Source organism: Acanthaster planci, linkage group LG04 (assembly GCF_054643075.1).
Source record: "Acanthaster planci isolate LZ-2023a linkage group LG04, COTS_SCS, whole genome shotgun sequence".
In the NCBI taxonomy this organism is placed as follows: Eukaryota; Metazoa; Echinodermata; class Asteroidea; order Valvatida; family Acanthasteridae; genus Acanthaster; species Acanthaster planci.
In genome coordinates, this window is record NC_141780.1 from 6,398,831 (window position 1) to 6,420,569 (window position 21,739).

The 21,739-nt window shown below is 43.1% G+C and overlaps 1 protein-coding gene across 2 annotated transcripts; it reads left to right on the forward strand.

Moving 5' to 3' along the window:
• The first annotated feature begins 371 nt into the window (after positions 1–371).
• Positions 372–21,295, forward strand: LOC110973746 (xanthine dehydrogenase/oxidase-like). Of its 2 annotated transcripts, XM_022224803.2 has the most exons (29): positions 372–582; positions 2,297–2,354; positions 2,679–2,775; positions 3,452–3,560; positions 6,669–6,857; positions 7,491–7,559; positions 7,789–7,869; positions 8,408–8,552; positions 8,820–8,987; positions 9,160–9,236; positions 9,405–9,501; positions 10,172–10,278; positions 10,687–10,871; positions 11,065–11,230; positions 11,721–11,813; positions 12,257–12,374; positions 12,736–12,787; positions 13,251–13,380; positions 13,769–13,888; positions 13,987–14,205; positions 14,869–15,002; positions 15,194–15,368; positions 15,675–15,866; positions 16,334–16,479; positions 17,883–17,964; positions 18,201–18,734; positions 19,207–19,395; positions 19,599–19,766; positions 20,021–21,295. In XM_022224803.2, exons 1-29 carry the CDS (start codon positions 535–537, stop codon positions 20,069–20,071), a joined length of 3,999 nt encoding a protein of 1,332 aa, XP_022080495.1. In that variant the 5' UTR covers positions 372–534; the 3' UTR covers positions 20,072–21,295. The 2 variants fall into 2 exon arrangements, with proteins under 2 accessions (XP_022080495.1, XP_022080496.1); XM_022224804.2 differs by lacking the exon at positions 372–582 and having other exon boundaries at positions 2,309–2,354; positions 2,624–2,775.
• The last annotated feature ends 444 nt before the right edge of the window (positions 21,296–21,739 follow it).

Genomic DNA, 21,739 nt, shown 5'->3' on the forward strand with positions numbered 1-21,739 from the left:
CAGTTTGCGTTGTAAATTTTAAGTTAGTATATCCAAACTTATGAGGTGTTTACTACGAGTCGGATGATAAGATTACCTGTAGCACGTCAAACATGATCATTCGAAAAAGAAAGCTGTGATGTGATAATCCAGTGATTACGTATTTATAGCACATGTGAAGCGAAGGCTTCCAGGATATTTGAAAAAATAAATATCATTAAAACCACCTCTTTTGAAAGGCTTTTTAAACTCCAAACACCCTTTCGCCTCTGTCCATAACAGTCGATAGTTGAATAAATAATTATTCGACCTTGTATACGAAACGAACCAGACACTACATCGTCCCATTGTGGCATAGATTGGCGATAAGGGTCCACTTAAGCTTACACAAGATTATAGTTTGCGTAATGATCTCGTTACGCGCTTGAGGTGGTCGCTCTGAGTTCTCGATGATCACCAGGTCCTGTTCAAAACGACGTGCGTATGTCCGTTAGGATAGCGGCTCCTTGTCCTTTGTGACGACCAGGAAGATTTGACCAAAGAAAATTAACCGAGATGGGAGATATAGTAAACACACTGTTGTTTTTCTGCAACGGGAGAAAGGTAAAATTCTGAGCATGGAGCTCCATGAGTTATTTCTCTTTGTAAAAGAAACACTGTAATTTATAGGCACGCAAATTGCATTGTACGCGAATTATCATTTTGGTTGGTTTGTGCATGTTTGTCCCCCTTCGCTATGCAATGAATAAAAGGTAAGCTTCAAGCTTCAGTTCTTTTGCGTTTAGTGCACGCCCGTTGGAAAATGCGCATGAGCAGTCCATGTACCCACAGAAGTTTCACCCTATATAAGTTTACCCGTCGAGTGAAAAAACCAACCGATTTCTCTTTCGTTCTCATAGTAATCCTCAGTCGAAGTTTAGGACTACCCCCATTAAGATCGATTGTATTGCGTAGTAGAAAAAGTTATCATGACGTCATTATTGTAGTATCTTCTTAGCCAAGGGTAGTTCCTAATTGTAAGTTTGATGAAGATTAAAGATTGCTATGTGACGAAAATGTTGTCTCGAATCTGTGTACAAAGTCAATGGGAAAAAATTAAATATTAAAAACCAACAATAAATAAATCGATAATGTCATCATGCCAAATTTCTTTTAGGACCGTCCTTGGATGATGCTTTAACATTTTGCCAAGTTTGAAGTCGATCTGATTTATTGTGGTACCAAGGTCGATTGGCTGAAGAAATAGTATGAAAAGGAAGAAAATACTTTAACGAAAACAATAGTTGTCTCGGCACATTCTTGCCGAAACAGCTAATAATACAGTGCTGTCCAGTCCTCCGTGCACCTGACTTACATACCTCTGTCATTACTCTGTGACAGTAAAGCTAGTTTGATGTTGGACATTGGACATGCATGTATGTTTGCACAGCGAATGTCTCTTTTTTGAGACATTAGACTTTGGACATTTACATAAGTTAGCACAACGAACTTAATGGTAGGAAGTTAGTTAAACGCTTTCCTAGGTCGGGTATAGAATACTACAGAGGTCACTATGAACATCTTAAAAAAGAAGTAAGGTGTACATTATGTTTCTTTTGTTTGATGTTCGTAGTGGGTGGCGTATTTAAAGTTACGACCTCAGGAAGTTTTCATTTTATACACAGGTTTAATTAATGTCTTTGTCGTCATTGCCTTAAATGTACTGTTTCTGACACTCAGCGAGAATCCGCCTCGAGCAGATGTACCCCTCATCGGTCGAAAGGAGCCGTGGTCGGGAGTGTTCAATATGTTGGAAGCGATGCGACAGTGACGCGTGCATACCCTAGTCGTTCGTTAACCAGCGAAGTTCATTTCCTTACCAAAGGAGCAAGTTCGTTGCCAAGAGAAAAAGCGTCCTCTCTTGGTCCAACTCGAGGCACATAGTGATGATAGCCAAACATGCAAAAATAAAAATAAAACCCTCATGTCGTATTACATATACTTTGATTATTAATGCTAATATTTATCCGAGGTTATCTATTCACCATAGAGGGTCTTCAATAAGGCCCTTACGTGGAAACATGAAAATTGAAAACTTACAAAATAATTAATGTAAACTAACATAACACACCTCTTCAGAAAGACCTCAGTTAAATTAAAATAATTACACAGTATCCGAAAACAACATCTAAAATAAGGTTAAATTGTGAATATCTACAGCTTAAACTGGACCAGTACAAATGGGTAAGTTTGTAAGATATATTCTTTAATAATTCAGCTACTTTTATTGGAGTATATTTGGTTGTGTTAAGTAACTTTTATCAAACCTTCTTCACAGGTCGTCGATCATCGTGTTGATCCGGAAATGACGTTGTTGGTGTATCTACGCACAAAGTGTATCCTTGAAAAAAGTTATTGTTGTTTGAACAGTTTTGTGGTTTATTTAGTAGGAGTGACTTACAACACTCCTCCAATTTTTGCGTAAAATAATCAGATGAGACTACAGTACTATTGTTGCTATGAGCTACATTAATGGAGTGATATTTCAGTGTGACCCCACACGTTCTCTGTAGGGCACAATAAACGACTAGAGGCTTTATCAGATACGATATCTAGGTAGAATATCAATGGCTCGATACTTATTTGACAGCTATTATTGAGACAGGACTCTGGCTAGTCTTTTTTGCGACTTGTACGGGTTCTTTGACCAAGAGAGAAAGTGCGTTTGACTGGTAGTAAGCTAGGATGTGGGGAAGGAGGTTGTGGAGCATGCACCGTCATGGTGTCCAGGTACTCACCCACGGACAAAACTATCAGGTGAGGAAATACTAATTTTCTGCATTATTTAAAAATCAAATTAATTAATTATCGAATGACTGTATTTGACAGTCTTTCGATAATTGTCGCGTGGTTTGAGGCGGTTTTTAGGTTCACTTGACTGTTTCCATGTTCACTTGTCAACCCTGATGAGTTACCGGGGTTCAGCTTGTATGGGCACACTTTTGGCTTAGCTTTGTGGAGGGTGTATAGTATAAGGATAAGGTGGTACCATTATTTTTATTACACAACAGTCTAGGGCTACGCTACGTAGGCTACTTTGCCGTGGGAAAGTAGTTTTATGGCCAGTCCTGAGAGGAGACTATAGTCTCTAAGCCTCCTTGGTTACCCTACGATATTGCGTAAAGAGATCGCGATGGGGTGCTCAGAACCTATTAATTTTAATATACACTGTAAAAACTGTGGTGTTAAATCAACACTTTGTGGTGTTATCAGATGACCACACCATAGGGTGTTACTTTGCACACCTATGATTGTTACAATGCACTGCCTGGAGGGTGTTAAAAGTAACACCAACCTTTTAACACCAGCGAAAAGTGTTGGTGTAGTCCTCTGATAACACCGGGGGTGTTAAATTTAACACCATAGTTTACACGTATGCTACTACGAAGTTTCAAGTATTATTTACGGATGGCGTACACGGTCTGTTTTGCAGCCACGTTGCCGTGAATGCTTGCCTGACCCCCATCTGTTCTGTGCACGGTATGGCCGTCACAACCGTGGAGGGCATTGGCAGTACCACTACCAGACTCCATCCGGTACAGGTAGGTGGTGTAAAAATCAGAGTAAGTAGAGAAATCTTAAGTTAGATTTGAAGCTTTGCATGGTTGAAGAGATGTGAGAAATTGGTTTGCGGGTACACCATGGAAGCAATCTCTTTTGGCCGAGGTGTGGCTCGTAAAAGGTGTGGTTCAAATCTTACTTATCTTCGCTCTACGGAGAGCCTACGGTTCGACGAGTTAGGTCCCACGAGCATACGTCCATCCGACGCTCAAAGTTCATCAATGACCCAACTTTCCTCAAACGCTGCCGAGACTCGCACATCACCCCACCAGGCCTCAAGCTCCACGATACCGTTCACAGCAACCATCCCTCCTCATCTTGCAGTCAGCCAGCTGAGCCCTCCTAAGAGAACGCATCCAACACGCAAGACGCACCCTCAGCCACCTAGACAAGGATATTGCTGCCACCGAAGCCGCCTTCAAGTCGACCCTACACCTGACAGATTCGTCAAGGTCTTGTCCTTCACCAAGTCCTCCAGCTGCCACCCGTTCACCGCTTCCCGCAACAAATAACTCCGGAAATTCCAGCGCCTTTCCCATTGGAAGATGAGATTGTCTATATCTCTATTCCAACGCCCCTAGCCCAAAGGGATGCCCTATATCCCGACGGCAAACACCACCCGGGTCCCTCCCAGCCCACCTCCGCAGCCAGAGTGAATTCCACAGACACACCGTCGTGAACCTCAGCCAACGGACCCTGTCGACCACGGGGACAGGTGTCCTGTCCCTATGCATGAACTTCGCCACCCCACCACGCGCCGTCCCCCTTGCCGACATCGTCCAAGCCACAGAACTTGCTATACGGAAGCTCGACAAGACCACAGCCGATAACATCCGAGTCAAGATCCACTAAGCACTTCTGCACGTTAAACCGGTCAAGCCCAACTTTACCAGGCCCGATGTTGAAGCCCTCCGTGATCTCCGCAGCAACAAATCCATTCACAGTATCACAGCCGACAAAGGCAACGCCAACGTGGTCATGGACTGTGCGGCTTACTCCAACAAGGTACAAGACATCCTCACATCCGGCACCTACTGCCCCATACCCAAGGACCCCACCCAAGCCATCGAGAAACGCATCCCCAGCCACCTCCTCGCCCTCCACCGTTCCAACTCCATCCTAACAGGCCTGTACCTTCGCCTCCACCCGTCGGCGTCTACCGGTCCAAGATTCTTCGATCAACCCAAGATCCACAAGCTGGACATGCGCCCCATTGTGTCTTCAAGGGCTCACCTACCTACGAGACCGCCCGTTTCCTGACATGCATTCTCCAGCCCCTAGTCGGCAATACGCCACACCACATCTCCAACTCCACCCAGTTCGTGAAGCTCACGGGAAACCTGTCACTCTAGTCCACAGACATCGTGGTGAGTTTCGACGTGGTGTCGCTATTCACCAATGTTCCCACCGAAGAAGCATGCCAGATTGCCAAGGATCAGCTGGACAGCGACCCCTCCCTCGCTGACCGCACAGCTCTCTCCTCCGCCCAGATCACCGACCTCATCTGCATCTGCGTTTCATGCAGCTACTTCAAGTTCCAAAACCAGTTCTACGAGCATACAGCGGGAACCTCCATGGGATCCCCTATATCCCCGGTTCTAGCTAACATCTTCATGGAAGAATTTGAAACATTATCTCTCCTGACCGCCGACCTCAAACCACCATTTGGCTGCGCTATGTTGATGACACATTCGTCACAGTGGCCCCATGGTCAAGAATACCTCCAGGAATTCCTCGAGTACCTCGACTAGCAGCACCCAACTATCAAGTTCACCATGGAACAAGAACAAGACGGACACCTCTCCTTCTTAGATGCCCACCTGTCCAGAAACCCAGACGGCAGCCTCAACCACCGCAAGCCTACCCACAGCGACCAGTACCTGCACCAGAGATCTTTCCACCACCCAGCCATCAAGACCTCAGTCAACCGCACCCTCGTCCGCAGAGCCTACGGGATCTGCGACCAGAACAACCTACGCCAAGAACTCCACCACATCAAGTCCGCCCTCCAGAAGAACGGCTACCGCAACCAGCGCACCAACCTTTCAAAGCCCTCTCCGAGGACGTTAGGGTCTCCTATACCCGAAGTCCCCTCTCGCCCACGGCATTAGGGTCACCTGTACCCGAAGCCCCCCAACCCCCCACCGCCACAGTATGTCTAGCGTGCCTGGGCCCCACGTCCCACCAACCCCGCAACATCCTACAGCCTGCCAACATCAAAGTACATCATTCAGCACCCAACAAGCTGCAGGCTGCACTTCACACCTACAAGGACAAGCACCCACCAAGCAGTCGTCCCGGTGTATATCGCATTCCATATGAATGCGGCCAAGTATACGTCGGGGCAGGAGCCCCCCCCACCAGACTCCAAGAATACCGCTCCCATGGCCGACGAGGAGAACTTGACAAGTCGGCCGTCATCAAACATGCACACTCCACGGACCACCGCATCGATTGGGACAAAGCAGAACTCATTGCCCCCATCCAGAACTGGCTCCTAAGAAGAATTCGAGAAGCCATCGAGATTTTCCGGCACAACACCGGACCCCAAGACTTCGGTTTCAAGCTCAGCGACATCTGGCGCCCACTACTAGCAGCTAAACTGACACCCACTCCAGGGCAGTAGGGTCCTTATACCCGAAACACATGCCCCACTCCAGGCGTTAGGGTCTTCTCTACCCGAAGCCACCTCCCCCCTTGGCATAAGGGTCCCCTATACCGAACCCAGGGTTTCCCGCCAATTCCGTCATGCCGCAACCCCACAGGACCCAACACCTTCACGCAACAGCGCACACGCTGAGTTACACAACCTGCGAATACCATTCCACGCCCCACCGCTTCCGGATTACCTTAATAACCAAGCTATCCACTCCACTGACTCCAGTGCGGCACACTCTCCTGAGGACGGCCATAGCACACTGGCCAAGACGTCGAGTTAACACTCACCGGTTCTTTTAAGAACCACACCTCGCCAAAAAAAGATTGATTCCATGATGTACCCGCAAACTTATTTCTGATAGAGAAATCTTGTATCTCGTAAAGATCCTGACAGCATTCTTGTGTTTTAATTTAAAAAAAAAATCATTCAGGAACGCCTTGCCAAAGCCCACGGGTCTCAGTGTGGTTTCTGCACTCCCGGTATGGTCATGTCTATGTACGCTCTGCTGAGAAATCGACCACAGCCTACTATGGAAGAGATTGAAAGTGCTTTTGAGGGGAATCTGTGTCGCTGCACTGGGTATAGACCCATTCTGCAAGGCTACAAGACATTCACTAAGGTCTGCTCCGTAAAAGAGATGTATCCAGGTTTTGGGTGGGACGGGGGTAAAATGATTGTTTTTCCAAAAAGCAGTTGTCTAATTTTTCTTATCCATAAAAGAATCCTCGACCCCCCACGAAAGATCTTGGCTCCCGAGAAAGAAGAAATAACAAATATCCGAATACACGACTAATATAAAAGTAGTTTTGAAGCTGTGGTGTATTGAGGTCTTTGGTTCAGGGGGCCACTTTTTTTTTCTTATAAAAGGATCCAGGAAATGAATTTTTCTTAGAATCACTTTTTGTGTATCTCTGTACTCTTCTTCCATGTATGAAGACTGTTTGATATCTTTTTTGAGTTACGTGAACTGAGCAGTGCACTTTTTCAAAAATTAAAAATTGACCAAACATTTCTGAACAAGTGAGGGCACTTTTGCTTTGATGTAAATCCAGGAAGACATGGTTCAGGTTGCATGTATTCATTTGTATTCGTTTGTGTTAGCGTTCGCGCAAAAATTTAACCGGCTTTAACTCTTTAACCTAATTGCCTGACCTAATTTATCTTTTTATGAGTTACTAATGTTAAGTGCTCTCCGTGACCTGAAATGTTGACAAACATGTAATCAACGTTTCCTTGATTTTTACTCTTGAAGGAGGGATGCTGCGGAGGGAATAAAGCCGCGTGTTGTCGCAACATTTCAAGTGGAGTCCCTGAGGAAGGGGTAGGTACATCTATTATGATTGATCATTGATTAGTTTAAAATTAAATGACCATGTTCTTCGGAAGTTGTACATCAAGCCTTTATGAATTAGACCAATAACCCCCCTTTAGTTTGTATTCTTAGTTGCAAGTGTTTTCTGGATCTTCGGTGATTTTTAAAATCTAATCCTGGATTTACACTTTCGCTATTATTTTTTGACATCAAATGTTTTGTTTTCAAATATGTGTAGGTTTCCGTGAATATGTTCAATCCCAGCGAGTTCATGCCATATGATCCTTCGCAAGAGTTCATTTTTCCTCCAGAGTTGATGGTCAGTAATGTCATGCATGTTAATGGCTATAATATACATGTATATCAATACGGGCGATTCGCAACAGCGCCTCCGGGGGTTGCAACGCGTTGGCCAATCACAATGCCCGAAATCTGTCTGGTTCGTAAGTGACTTCGTCACAAAGGAAGACGCGCCACAATTTACAGGCTCCCATTGGACGATCGCTGAAGTTGCGCGTTAACTTTCGGTTCCATGGTTCCATCATGTAACTCTATGTGCAGTGCATGTGCAGTGGCGTGGTTTAAACTGAGGTGACGTCCCGCTTACGAACCGGGTAGAACCAATGCACGTTTGGAAAGGGTTGACAGATGATTGGCCAACGCGTCGTTAACTCTTTGAGGCGCACAGTGTGAATCGCTCATATTGTTCATCATCTTAATTCAATTTACTATGCGTATATGCAATAACTGCACAATGCTTCCTGTTGACAGAACTTCTTATCCATTTCTTTTCACATATGGAACTTGTTTTTTTAATCATTTTAATAATTCAGAAGCCCATTTTCTGATTTTCTTAGGTGAATTTGAATGAAACAACCCCGAAAATGCACAAATTTGCTGGGGATAACGTGACCTGGTTTCGTCCTGGTACATTGGAACAACTCCTTGAATTAAAGACTAATGACCGACAAGCCAAGATAGTGGCCGGCAACTCGGAAATTGGTGAGTTTAAGTGCGACTCATACTTACAAATTGCAGAGATTTTGCAGTGAATTGGTCGGTAGTATGAAACAAAAAGAGGATATTTCTCCTGAGAGGATTAAAAAAAAACAGCTATAGAAACTAATCACGACCCCTTCTAAAATGTGAAAAACCATTTCGATTGAATTGTGGGTAAAATGTCAAGGGCCTCTCCTACCGAGAGACCGTTTAACATTACTGAACTGATGCGATTTCGTTAATTCTTTTGCTCTTGTGTTTTATATGCAGGTGTTGAAGTGAAGTTCAAGAACCAATGTTACCCAGTTCTTATCGATGTCAATCATATCCTAGAGCTGACAGGCGTCGAGACCACGCCCTCTGGAGTCAGAATTGGTGCCGCTGTGTCTCTTACGTCAACCGGCAATTACTTAAAGCAAATCATACAGAAAGAACCGGGTATACGAAAAGAAAAGTAGTTAGTATAGGAATAAATCTCATTAACTAACATTAGAGCTCACCTTCAAAGCTCAAACTGTATTAACCCCCCCCCCCGTTATTTTCCGTTCCCCTAAAATGGCTTCGCTTGTGGATTGAACAAACATTTCGTTTTTACTTTCCTAATGGGCAGAGCACAAGACACGCATCTTTGCCGCTATTGTAGAGATGTTGCGCTGGTTTGCTGGAAAGCAAATCCGAAACGTAGCTGTAAGTTTAAACTTGCTTTGTATCTAGGATCTCAATGTGTATTATGAGTGTCTCGATTGCACTTTGTTTGAAAGTCTTTTGATCAATTTTATGCAATGAAAATGCATCGATGTCTGATATCGATGATTGACACCGTCACTGTAGGTGTGTGAAATGTTTTCTCTACAGTGTATTGGCGGTAATATAGCAACGAGCAGTCCCATTTCGGATCTCAACCCGCTGCTTATAGCAGCCGTTTGTTCTGTCGAACTTGTATCCAGCTCAGGTGAGAAAGTTTTAGATAAAGACCAATTGGCCTTTGACATTAAGGGTACAATGATGTCAAAAACAGAACAGGTGCCATGACCTTGCATGGGATTACAACGGAAAGACATTGTGGGAGACATGACTTGCGCATTTAATTAAAATAGGCAGCACACGCTTTGCAGTAACTGAATACCCGTCCTCGGGAACTCTCTCACTCTTCTGCCTAGTCTAGGTGCCAGACGTTGTTATCGTTTGGATGTGCGATAATCCCTACACACTATCCACTAGCCGCCGAAGTCAAGTCGTGCGTGTGTATGTGGGTGGGTGCAGTTAGGAGTTTGTATGCACATTCAAATCGTGGACATACAACAATAGGGGACAATAGGGTCCACGGTTGCCGAAGAGTCCACGGTTGGAAAAAGTGTACAAAACATATGAGAGGTCTTCCGAAAAATTTTAAGTGTGAACACAAGAGGAACAATAGGAAGTCCACGATTGAAGGCGTTTACACACTTGTGTGCGTGGCTAGGCGGCTAGCGGATCGTGTGTAGGGATTATCGCTCATCCAAATGATAACGACGTCTAGCACCTAGACTATCTTCTACATTTTCTGATGTCGACAATTAAATACAGGCCAGAACGTGAAGATCTAGATCTGTCACATTATTCCATTATTTTTTCCCGTCCAGGTAAACGCACAGTGACCATGGATGGTAATTTCTTCACCGGATATAGGAAGAATGCGATCAGGGCTGAGGAAGTCATCTTGGCCATTAACGTGCCATTTACCACTGAGGTACAAGTATTCACAAATAACAAAGGATGGAGCAGATGAAGTTTCAAATTTTATTCCTTGCAACACAACGAATACACCTGTCTGTTCATAATGGCACAAGCAATATATTTGCCTACAGGCCTGCCGTCCCGGCATCATACTCCTATTTTACGGACTGCGATTGCTTTGAAGTCTTTAATGACGTTTGACTCTTCGTCTAATTGTACAAAAGACATACAAATTCTATTAAATGAAACAAAATTTTCCAAGGAAGAACATGGCTTTATAAGAACAATGTGACAGAGACCATATTTAAAACTATGCATAACCAAATGAAGTTAACCTGGCTGATTCAATACTTTTTTCCCGGATGGAGCGAACTATAGTGAAGGGTTTTGAGCATTAATGTGAGTTTAAATCCCCCCCAAGAATGAGTACTTCTACGGCTACAAGCAAGCCCAACGTCGTGAGGATGATATCGCCATCGTCAATGCTGGCATGAGGGTGGTCTTCAAGCCTGGTACTGATAAAGTACAGGACTGTACGCTGGCCTACGGTGGTATGGCGCCAACAACCATCCTGGCTAAAGAAACAATGAAGGCTATCAAAGGAAGGTGGGAAAAATTAATTCTCTATCTTTTCCTCAAACATCACGTCCATTTTATCCCAGCATTCTCACAAAGATTGTTATTTTGTCTGAGCCCCAAGCCTGCAAAGATACAGATGTAAAGATAACAATGTTGCAAATAACAAATATATTCACCTAAGCTTAGGTAAAAAAAAACCGATAAAAAATCTGTTCACAAGATCTTGGAACGACAGCCTGGTGGACGCCATGACTCCATTACTGGTCGAGGATCTACCGCTGCCACCCGGTTCTCCAGGCGGTATGGAGCCTTACAGACAGTCGCTCACCCTTAGCTTCTTCTTCAAGTTCTACTTGGCCGTCCTAGAGCAGATTAGTTCAAAACTGGTGAATAACATTTGAATAAATTTATAAAATCTGCATTGAGTGTGCAGGGCTTTGATAGTTTTTTCTCTTGCTCTATCCCGTTCATAATGTCCCCAACCCCGGCTGTATTGTTCCAGTTTATGAAAACCGAAACGTACTCCTTTCGATTTGCCTTTGATGGCACACATTTCTTCTGACAAGTTTTATGCGCTTGTACCCACTACCTTTTTACCCTACGGGGTAGTAAAGACCTAATTCCTTTGATGTGCATTGTGTACTTACGGATGATTGGATGGAACTCACTGATATTAATCAGCCCTACCTTCTCTGTGCCCTCAATAGTTACCTGTGGAATGAACTGCCCTGAATGAGGCAGTAAGCTCAAGGCATCCTCATAAATGTTGTGTGTGGGAATAATACGACCGAACGAATGTCAAATAGCGATAGTCCAACGCTTACGCATGCTAATATCATTTTTCTCTTATTTTTTATGTACCCGTAATTTGTTCAGCCTGGATTGAGAGGTTCAACTATTCCGTCTTCATATAAGTCAGCAAATCTGCCTTATCATAAAACCTCAGCACGAGGCGTTCAGATGTATCAGGTAATTCAGTTCGCTAAAATTCTACTGCAAACACCTTTTCTATGAAATTGTGTCTCTTAAAGTAAGCTTGTTCAGAAAAAAAGATGCTGCATTAAGCCGCCTTTTCATGTGCACGTGTTAAAATCGGGGCGATTTTGACTGCCAAACGCAACGCACACGTGCGTTAAGTTAAAATAATGGAGTCGATTTTTGTGTCTGTGAAAAGGGAAACACATGAACGCATCGTGTACGCAACGCACCCCAAAAACGTACATATGAAAAGGCGCCTTTGTGATTGCGGTCTTTTAGACGTTTGTCCATGTTTGAATACTTAAGAAAGATGACATGTTGACAACTTTCTCTATCGTCAATTACTGTGGGGAGTAATCAGATAAAGCCACAGGAAATATATAATACCTCTATTTTGTGAGCTGACTCCAGAAACTGTTACTCATCGGTTATAGGAGGTGCCATCGGGCCAACCAGATTCGGACGCAGTAGGTCGACCTTTGACCCACCAGTCTGCTTTCAAGCAGGTCACAGGAGAAGCTATATATCTGGATGACATGCCTCCAAATGAAAGTAACGAGTTTATGTTACATTGCACTTTTTGTGGGAACAAAATGTCAGTTGTACCATTTTGAACACAATCTGATATTACCTACCATGAAAAGCTGCCGTCTTATGTGCGAAAAACTCTCAAGAGTTTTACCGTATTATTTCTTGCTAATTCTATTATTACAACAGCACTGACTTTCTGTTTGAATACAGACCGTTTCTCTCTGTTACTTTCGGAGGCTTCTGTACATTGGTCTATGGCCTATACAATCAAACATACTGAATAACGTTTTTCGCACTTCCCTTATGTTCAGAATATCTCGTGACAACAGAGACCCTTTCAGTAAAATAACGTGATGTTCGTCATGGTGTTTTTATTTCAAAGCTGAGCTATACCTGGGCCTTGTCCTAAGCAAGAAAGCACACGCCAACATCTTGTAAGTGTCAATCGTGATGGCAATGAGTTGATGCCCTAGCCTGCGGCTTGGGCATAAGTCGCACGTTTAAGGCCGCCAAGCCCATATTTATTCCCTTATAGAGATTTACCTAAGGTACATTAAACGGAGTTTTGACAGAATAGAGGAAAAGTCTTCAGAAAAGCATTTCATTAGCTGTTTTACAAACTCAACAGAGGGTATGTTTTTAGTATCTCAGAAAGCTCAAATAAAATATATGACGCTCCATAAATCTGAAGTTCGATCTAAAACTCAACAGGCAAAATCATATGATTTAACTTCAAAACTGAAGTTATACTGTCAGACGAGATACAGGGTTCGTCGATGTTGCCATAAGACTCTAGTTGTGGCAATATGAAACTGTAATTACTTAAAAACAACATGCCAGATTAATCCAGAATAATTACAGTTAATCGTTAAATTAGAATAAACCATTCCTCGTCAGATCCGTTGACAGCTCCGAAGCTCTTGCGGTTGACGGAGTGCACACTTACGTGAGCTCTGATGATGTACCAGGAAGTAACTTTTCAGGAACCTCAGCAGAATACGACGACGTCTTGTTTGCAGAAAAAGAGGTATGTGTTTACAGCTTGTGGAACTTGCAACTTTCTGCTCCAAAATCTTTCCTCCTGTTGACAAATCTCCTTGGCGTTTATCATCACGATTATGAATCTATTTTTTGCATCAGTCACTGATCACTTGATCAGGGAGAGGGTGGCAAAGGGGGCAAACCGCCAAGGAGAAAATTTTTTCTTTTAGTTTAGAAAAAGTCTTTATTGGGATAGTTTCACTGTCCTTCCTTCGAGAGGCATGTAAAACGCTCCTGAACGTAGCCTCAGCTATTAGAAAGGCATAAAGGGTTAGATTTAAGAAATATATAAGAAAAATTGCTTTTGGGTCGGCCCACTGTTTAACTTGATACAAAGTGAATCCCATTTCTAATATATCTCCTCCCAACTCCAGGTGATTTCTGTCGGTCAGGTAATTGGGGTGGTAGTGGCTGACAACCAGATTATCGCTCAGAGAGCTGCCAAGTTGGTCCAAGTGGAATATGAAGAGTTACCAGCGATTATTACCATAGCGGTAAGAGCAGCGTCCCCGATGAATGCATGATTTTTAACGAGGCTTTCGGGCTCTTGTCAAACACAGTCGATTACTGTGTCTTTTGACTAATACTACAGGACGCAATTGAGGAGAGCTCCTTCTACCCCGAAGGCTATCGCCTCCGGAAGGGAAATGCGGAAGAAGGTTTTGAGAGCTCTGACCACATCATCGAGGGAGAGATCAAGATCGGAGCCCAGGAGCACTTCTACCTGGAGACGATCGCCACGTTAGTCATTCCGGGAGAAGGAGGGGAGATGGAGGTCATCTCTGCCTCTCAAGCGCCATCAAGGGTACAGGTGAGACACGAACAACCTCGATCCCGTGCATGTCGGCTGTGCTGTGGGTTGACCTGTTGCAGTGGTGCCATACAGGGTGAGGGATGATGATAAAAATGTCTTGCGTGCTCAGCCTTTGTAATTTATCCTTTTCGTTAAAACCGTTTCTTCCTTTAAAAAAACAACCAAATAACATTCATTTAATCAGCTAGTCTGTTATCATATAAATTAAAAGTAAATTCCATTGCTTCTGGTTCTGTAAGGATGACACTTTTCCTGTGTAATTTTTCTCTCATAAAGAGAAAGAATCTCAGAGAAAGTTTCTGAGGGATAAACCCCGCCACCATCAACGCATTTGATGCTCTTAGGTTTTAAGATAGATAACATGTCACTATATGGTCAGTAGACAGTTTGAAATATTCCGTTTCTTTTGCAGTGCTTGGTACAGCACCTGAGTTCAAGTGTATATATAGGCTCTGTTAAAAGCCAGCTTTTGAAGAAGCAGGTTTAAATAATAAAAATCTGACTTTGACAGAAAGACAAGGGTCTAGTATTTTGTGGATTTTTGGAGTAGACAGCAATATAAATTGGGAAGCGTTCTGTGCCTATCTGATTGCACTGTAGGGAATTTGTTTATCAGCTGGCACGGTTTGAAGACATCTTTTTTTGTGGAATTATCACTAGACAATGGTGGCCAGGGCGCTTGGCGTGGCGAAGCACCGAGTGGTATGCCGAGTGAAGCGACTTGGAGGTGGATTCGGAGGGAAGATAACCAAGTCTTCCGTGTACGCGGCTATCTGTGCCGTGGCGGCCAACAAGTATGCTGTCTAAGGCTGAGGCCGATTTCAAGGAGGCTATGAGCAGAGGGCATAATGGCCGTTTTTCTCTTAATTACGCCAATTAAGTATCAGCTTTTGGATGCATACACTCATGTGACATACCCATCACTGTATATTTTTAAATAAGCCTATTGCATTGTCAAAATTTGTTATGGTCTACTTCTTGTTAGGGTCAAGCAGCCGGTTCGTTTAATGTTGGACCGCAATGAAGACATGATGACATCAGGCACGAGACACCCGTACCTAGCCCAATACAAAGTTGGAGTAACTAGCTACGGTCAACTGAAGGCTCTTGAGATCAATATGTATTCTAACGCTGGGAGTACTTACGATTTTTCAGTCAATGTAAGAGTCAATTATGCAGATACATGTACCTTGATTTCTTTTTATAAATTCCCTCAGTTACTTTTATGCAATCTGTACATGGTCGCTTGCGATACCAAAAAGAACAGTTTGGGGCCTACTTTTTTGTCAAAATTGATTCAAAGTAATCAGGCCTGCTGTAAGGTTTTTGATGACATCATTGTTTAATGTAACTAACGTTTTCCATAAATACAATAGTTTTGATAACATCATGGTGACATTTGAGTGGTAGGCCTTTACTAAAGACGATTAATTGCATAAAATATCTTATTATCTTTGATTTTACAGGTTTTGGAAAGGACAATGTTCCATGTCGATAACTGCTACAAATGCCCCAACGTCAGCGTGAACGGTATCCTCTGCCGCACGAACCTAGCGTCCAACACAGGGTTCCGCGGGTTTGGGAGCCCACAGGCCATGCTGGTAGCGGAGACTATCATGTCAGAAATCGCCTTAAAATGCGGACTGACTCAGATTAAAGTAAGTATTGGAACCTCATGTATATGTGTGTGAGGTTTTCCCAAATTTTTGAGGATGAAGACTTGAAACTAAGGCTTACGGGCTCCGAACTGGACCAAGAGAGGGCGCACCTTTTCGAGCAACCAAGGCTCCTTTGGTAGTAACTGCACATCGCTGGTTCACCCATGACAATAAAACGTAGGCGTTGCAGCCGCATCGCTACCAACAAAATGAACACCCCCGGCCAACATGGGTCTTTAAACCGATGAGGGGGTGGTTATCTGCTCAGGGCTGATATTCAATATGAGCACAAGTCACGACAAACAAGGGTGAAAGCGAACCTCATTCACTTATAGGCTAGCAGAGCTAAGAAATTATTTTGTTCGTCCAGCAACTGTCCTAAAGGGTCTGTATAGTCTAAAAGAATGTCGTGCAAACTCACAGAAACTTAATTTTGGTACGGCCATCGCTGTTCTCTACACTGAAAGGTACGAGACATCAACTTTTACCAGGAGGGTGACTTAACGCATTATGGTCAAGAGTTAAAACACTGCACTCTAGAGCGATGTTGGGAGGAATGCCTCATGAAGAGTGACTACGACAGCAGAAGACGCGATGTGGAGCGCTATAACAGGTAATGAAGCACATTCTGATTCATGCGTCTTGGATATTCAGGTTACGAATCAAACAGTACAGGGACAAATTTTTAGGAAAAAAAAGATTCTGTGGCATTTGGTGTGCAAGATCAGTCTATGCGAAACTTAGAATTCAGAATTGGACCAGAATCCGAAGAAGTCGCAAAATGTATTACAAATATTGTGATAATTGCCATTTTACTAACACTTTTAGATCGAAATAGTTTTGAACTTAAACTGGAAGGAACCTCCACGTGTTATTAACGTCTTTTTCTTTTTCATAGCATTCTTTCATTTATCTTGGGTCGCCCACACCCATAAAAGTAACCTTCTCCCACTTCACCGATCTAGGGCCCATTCATTCCACGGTGTTTCATGTCCTCGCTGACACTGTCTTTTTGTTTGTCTTCCCCGTTTCTTTTCCCATGTACATTCGATTGCATTGCTCTTCTGAAAGGGTCCTCTTCCCCTTAAGTTTCACATTTCCAAACCACCTCCTGTCATTTCCTCCATCCCAATCTACCTCAACATTCTCAAATCTGTTTTCATTCGTTGACCGTCTGTTTCTGTAGTGCCCATCACATTTCAGCACCGTACAGGGCTAAAGGTCTCATGACAGTCTTGTACATTTTGGTCCTCAGCTCCAGTTCCACTTGAGGCTCCAGTAAACCTAACTTTATTTCTCTCTGCCTACTTCTACTGTGTCCCTCATAATCTCCTTTCTGCCTTTAGTTTTATCCTCAGTGTTTGTTGATGGAACCTGTACATTTTCGCTCCAGTCTTCCCCATGCTCTTCGTTAGCCATTATGCTCCCCAGGATCATTGTGGGTCCAACTGACTCCATGGTGCCCTGACGCTTTGATAATTTCGATGGCTATGCTGTGGATGATCCTCCTGCTTTGTGGCTCTCCTTTTCCTGATGGCTTCGTTAACTTTCTGCATTGTTACCATCTGGAGTTGTCCTTCCACTGATTTTGTTTCAATCACGGCTTCCGCATCACCCCCCTCGTCCAACTGTGTCTCAAAATAATCTTTCCACCGAACTCTAATCATTTCGTTCTCAAGTAAGACGCTCCTTTCCCTCTCCTTCGATCACTTTCATTGTTGGTATGTTTCTTCTCGCTCTCTCTCAAGGTTTTGCTTCCTCTCTGGTGCTTGTATCTCCCCATGCCACTCTTTTGTGACTAGCTCCTGTGCTTTTCCAACCGATATTCGGGATTACTAGCTACCTGGTAACCTGAATCGTTTGAACATAATTGCTCAATGTCAGATAATGAGGAATGCTGTTCTCATTATCATTAGTTTAGCTCGATTTAGTTTTGAATTAACAATGAAATGCGTATAACATAAAGAACGAAAAGCACCACTTTATTTTCAACATAACTGAATATTTGGTTGACAGTAAGAATCGATGGAGGAAGCGTGGTCTCGCGATCATACCAACAAAGTTTGGTATCTCCTTCAATCAGAACTACCGCAATCAGGTAGGCACCACTAACACGTTTTCCAGGTATACGAATTTAGGATTTCTTTCCAGTTGACAAGTGGAAGTGAAGTTTTAAATACTTACTTAAGCAGATAAATTTGTGACTGTAAAATAGATGAAATTCCTTTGTAGGCTTAAATAGCACTTCAAGTAAGTTTGTCTTCCTTCCTATAGTAGAATCCTTGTTCACGAAGATATGTGTCCTTTATTGTGGAATTATCAATTGCAATGCAGGCCGGAGCATTAGTACACATCTACAACGATGGCTCAGTCCTCGTTTCCCATGGTGGTACCGAGATGGGTCAAGGGTTACACACCAAGATGATCCAGGTGGCCAGTAGGACGCTGAGAATTCCTCAAGAGAAGATCCACATCAGTGAGACGAGCACCAGCAACGTGCCAAACACTTCCAATACAGCCGCTAGCTTCAGCTCTGACCTGAACGGCATGGCAGTCAAGGATGCCTGCGAAAGCCTCCTGCACCGTCTGGAGCCATACATTCGAGACGACCCTAAAGGCTCATGGGAGAGTTGGGTGGATGCAGCGTACAAAGACCGCGTCAGCCTGTCGTCCACTGGATTTGGCAAGGCGCGACAGGTGAACTATAACTGGGAAACATGCCAGGGGGAACCTTACGCTTACTTTGTGTACGGTGCGGCCGTCTCTGAGGTGGAAATTGACTGTCTGACTGGGGATCACCAGGTGCTGCGGACCGACATCGTCATGGACGTTGGGGACAGTCTCAACCCAGCTATCGACGTTGGACAGGTATTTAATTCGAGCAGTGAAATTGGTGACAGTGCTGAACTTTTGGGATAATGGTTGCTTAATTTTAAGCCATGTCAACGACAGCGACAATGTTAATCGTGGGAGACTTTAAAGACGCTTGGTGGTGGCAAACGTACCCACGTGACTAGTCCAATATTGTTGAGCAAGCACACATCAGCTCAAGCTTGGTGCAAACAAGAGAAAATGAACTGGTGGAATTGCCGCCATTAATCAACTCAACAGTCTTCCATTTTAGTGTGAAGGTCACAGTGGAACAAGTAACAGTGGCAACAGTGGACACGATGACAGTAATTCCAAGAATGACAGCGAGGAAAGTTTAGCAAGGACATTGTGGCTGTGGCTGTAAAATATGGCAGTCAGTGGCAACAACATTGGCACCAGAAATAATGCAACAGTTTCCCAGTTGGTTAGTTGAACTCATAGCCGTAAATTATTTGAATTACTTTCTCAGATTGAAGGTGGCTTCGTCCAAGGCTACGGACTGTTCGTCCTGGAAGACTATCGGGTCAGCCCGTCTGGTCAGCTGCTGACCATTGGTCCAGGATTCTACAAGATCCCGAGCTTTGGTGATATACCGGCTGAGTTCAATGTCAGCCTGCTGACCAGGGCGCCTAACCCATTTGCGATCTGCTCATCCAAGGTAAGTTTACGAGCCTACACGGCTATTTTCAGGCTGACACTTGGCAGTCCATTTTTCTGCCTATATACATATCTTCCATTTTTCCTAGAAGAAATAGTTCAGATCGAGTTCAAATTTTTCCCCTTAGGAATATATGCAAGTTCTACCCTGAATCCTATTTTGGCGTTGGTGTTGACGTTGACTTTTTTTTTTACCTTTTCAAGGCGGTTGGAGAACCCCCTTTGTTCCTTGCAGCTTCTGTCTTCTTTGCCATCAAGAATGCCATCCAATCAGCTAGGGATGATGCTGGCATCTCCAGGGCATTCCGTCTCGACAGTCCTGCCACGGCAGAGAGAATCCGCATGGCATGCCAAGACCGATTCACAAATCAGGTAAACTCCTATAATTGTTTACGGCAACAGAGACAGAATAACACCCAACGGTACAGATCGGCTGACAGATCGGCTCAGAGTCTGGCAAATGCTACAATCCAAGTCCAAGAACCAAAAATTTATACCCTTTCAAATTCCTCAAAGAGAGAATAGTCCGTCAGACAAATCAAGGAACAGTTATTTTCTAATTCGTAATGCCAAGACGGAACGTAATTTTTTAAGGGTACTTAAATAACAATTTTACTTTTTTTCAGATTCCTACTCCTGAGGAGGGCACATACACACCGTTTTTTCTTCGCCCTTAGCTTTGAGATGAGACAGTCCCACATAATCTGCTGTCCAAGACAGGTGCAACTAATCTCACTATGATTAAGTATTCTCTTTTCATGGAAACAGAGCAAATGATCGGGAACATTTTTCTTCTTTGATATGAGGTTTGAGCATTATCGTCGCTCAGTTATGGATTCGACAGATATGAGGTGCTGCTTAGTCACAGAGGCAATTCAAACTGTAATAGCCTAAATTGTTATGTTACCCTTGATTAACCGTGGTGCATTTTGACATTTATCTAAAATGTTGACATTGTTCTAAAATTGGTAAAGCATACAAGTTTTTGCTTATTTAGTAATGTCTGTAGCTTTAATACAAAAGAAAAATCAGACTACATCTTTGAAAGTATTTGTGACTTTTGAATAATGTAAATTTTCTTGGAAAAATAATGCATCATGAATCATGTTTGTTTACTAAATAACTGAATGCAGTATAAGACTTTTACCATAGAAGCTAAATTATGGTACAATAAGTTGTACAATTAAACACGAAAAGCCTTCTCTCCATCCATGCATGACACTATTGAACTTATCTATTACAAGACTGGCCATGTCATATGAAGATTTTTCACCATATCGTCAGCTATTTGCAAGATGTTAAGAATTATGTTACATCGTTTTGGAACTAGACGGAAAGACTGAGTCTGAATAAAAAGGCAACAAATGAAGATGCTGGAATTTCTGTTGGACATTGACTCAGCCTGCGAGTAATATGCCAAAACAAGTAACATTCTCCGATTGGTGTATCTGTAGTATAAAAAGAATCTATCTAAAACGTAATGTGTTTTTCGGGAACAGTATCCGTCATGTTGTATTTTGTTTCAGAGAGGCATAAGCTGTTACCATTCTCAGCTTCAGGCGGTTGAACTGTCAAGAACTGGCGTTGTCACATTTCGACAGTACCGTAATATTAGTAAATAGACATTGTGAAAATATGGAATGAAATATAACAAAGTAGACTAAAGGTAATTAGAAATATTGACCACGTAAATTTATATTATAACATTTTTGAATATAAATTACTGAATCTGCCCATAGGTTATTGAGTAGTGATTTACAGCTTTTGAACCAAACAAAAACTAATGCCAAAATAATTGGTCAAAATAACGCCATTTACTCAGCGAATAAATACAGAAATCTCGTTTTTTGACTGGAATTACAAATCAAAATAAACAAAAAGCAGCAATCCTTCCACCATTATCAGTGTCCACTTGGCAGCCTTCATTTTGTTAACCGCATGACGCTAGAGGATTGTCGATTAGAGCTTCTTTTAACTAGATTTCTATTCATGCAACGGAGTTTATACAGTGGATCCTTTGCGTGAACGTACGGCTTCAGGGGACATGGTTTTTCATAAACGCGCTGTTGCATGGAAGCAGGTGCACAGATATTTCTTTCTCTGTGTGTAGTTTTATCCAGGTCTTTCCTCACATCAAAGAACATCTACTTACCTTGGTTAGAAGGGATTAAGCTTACGGGGACACTGTCAGCAATGGATGCAAAGTGCTTTAATCATGAGCTGATTGGAAAATCTCAGTTCCATTTTTAAGTAATTCTACTGAAACTACTTTGTTTTCAGTAACCTGACTAAGGTCATGCGAGTGCTGGCTCTAGGCCTACGTTACTATCTGGCGAGCCATATAA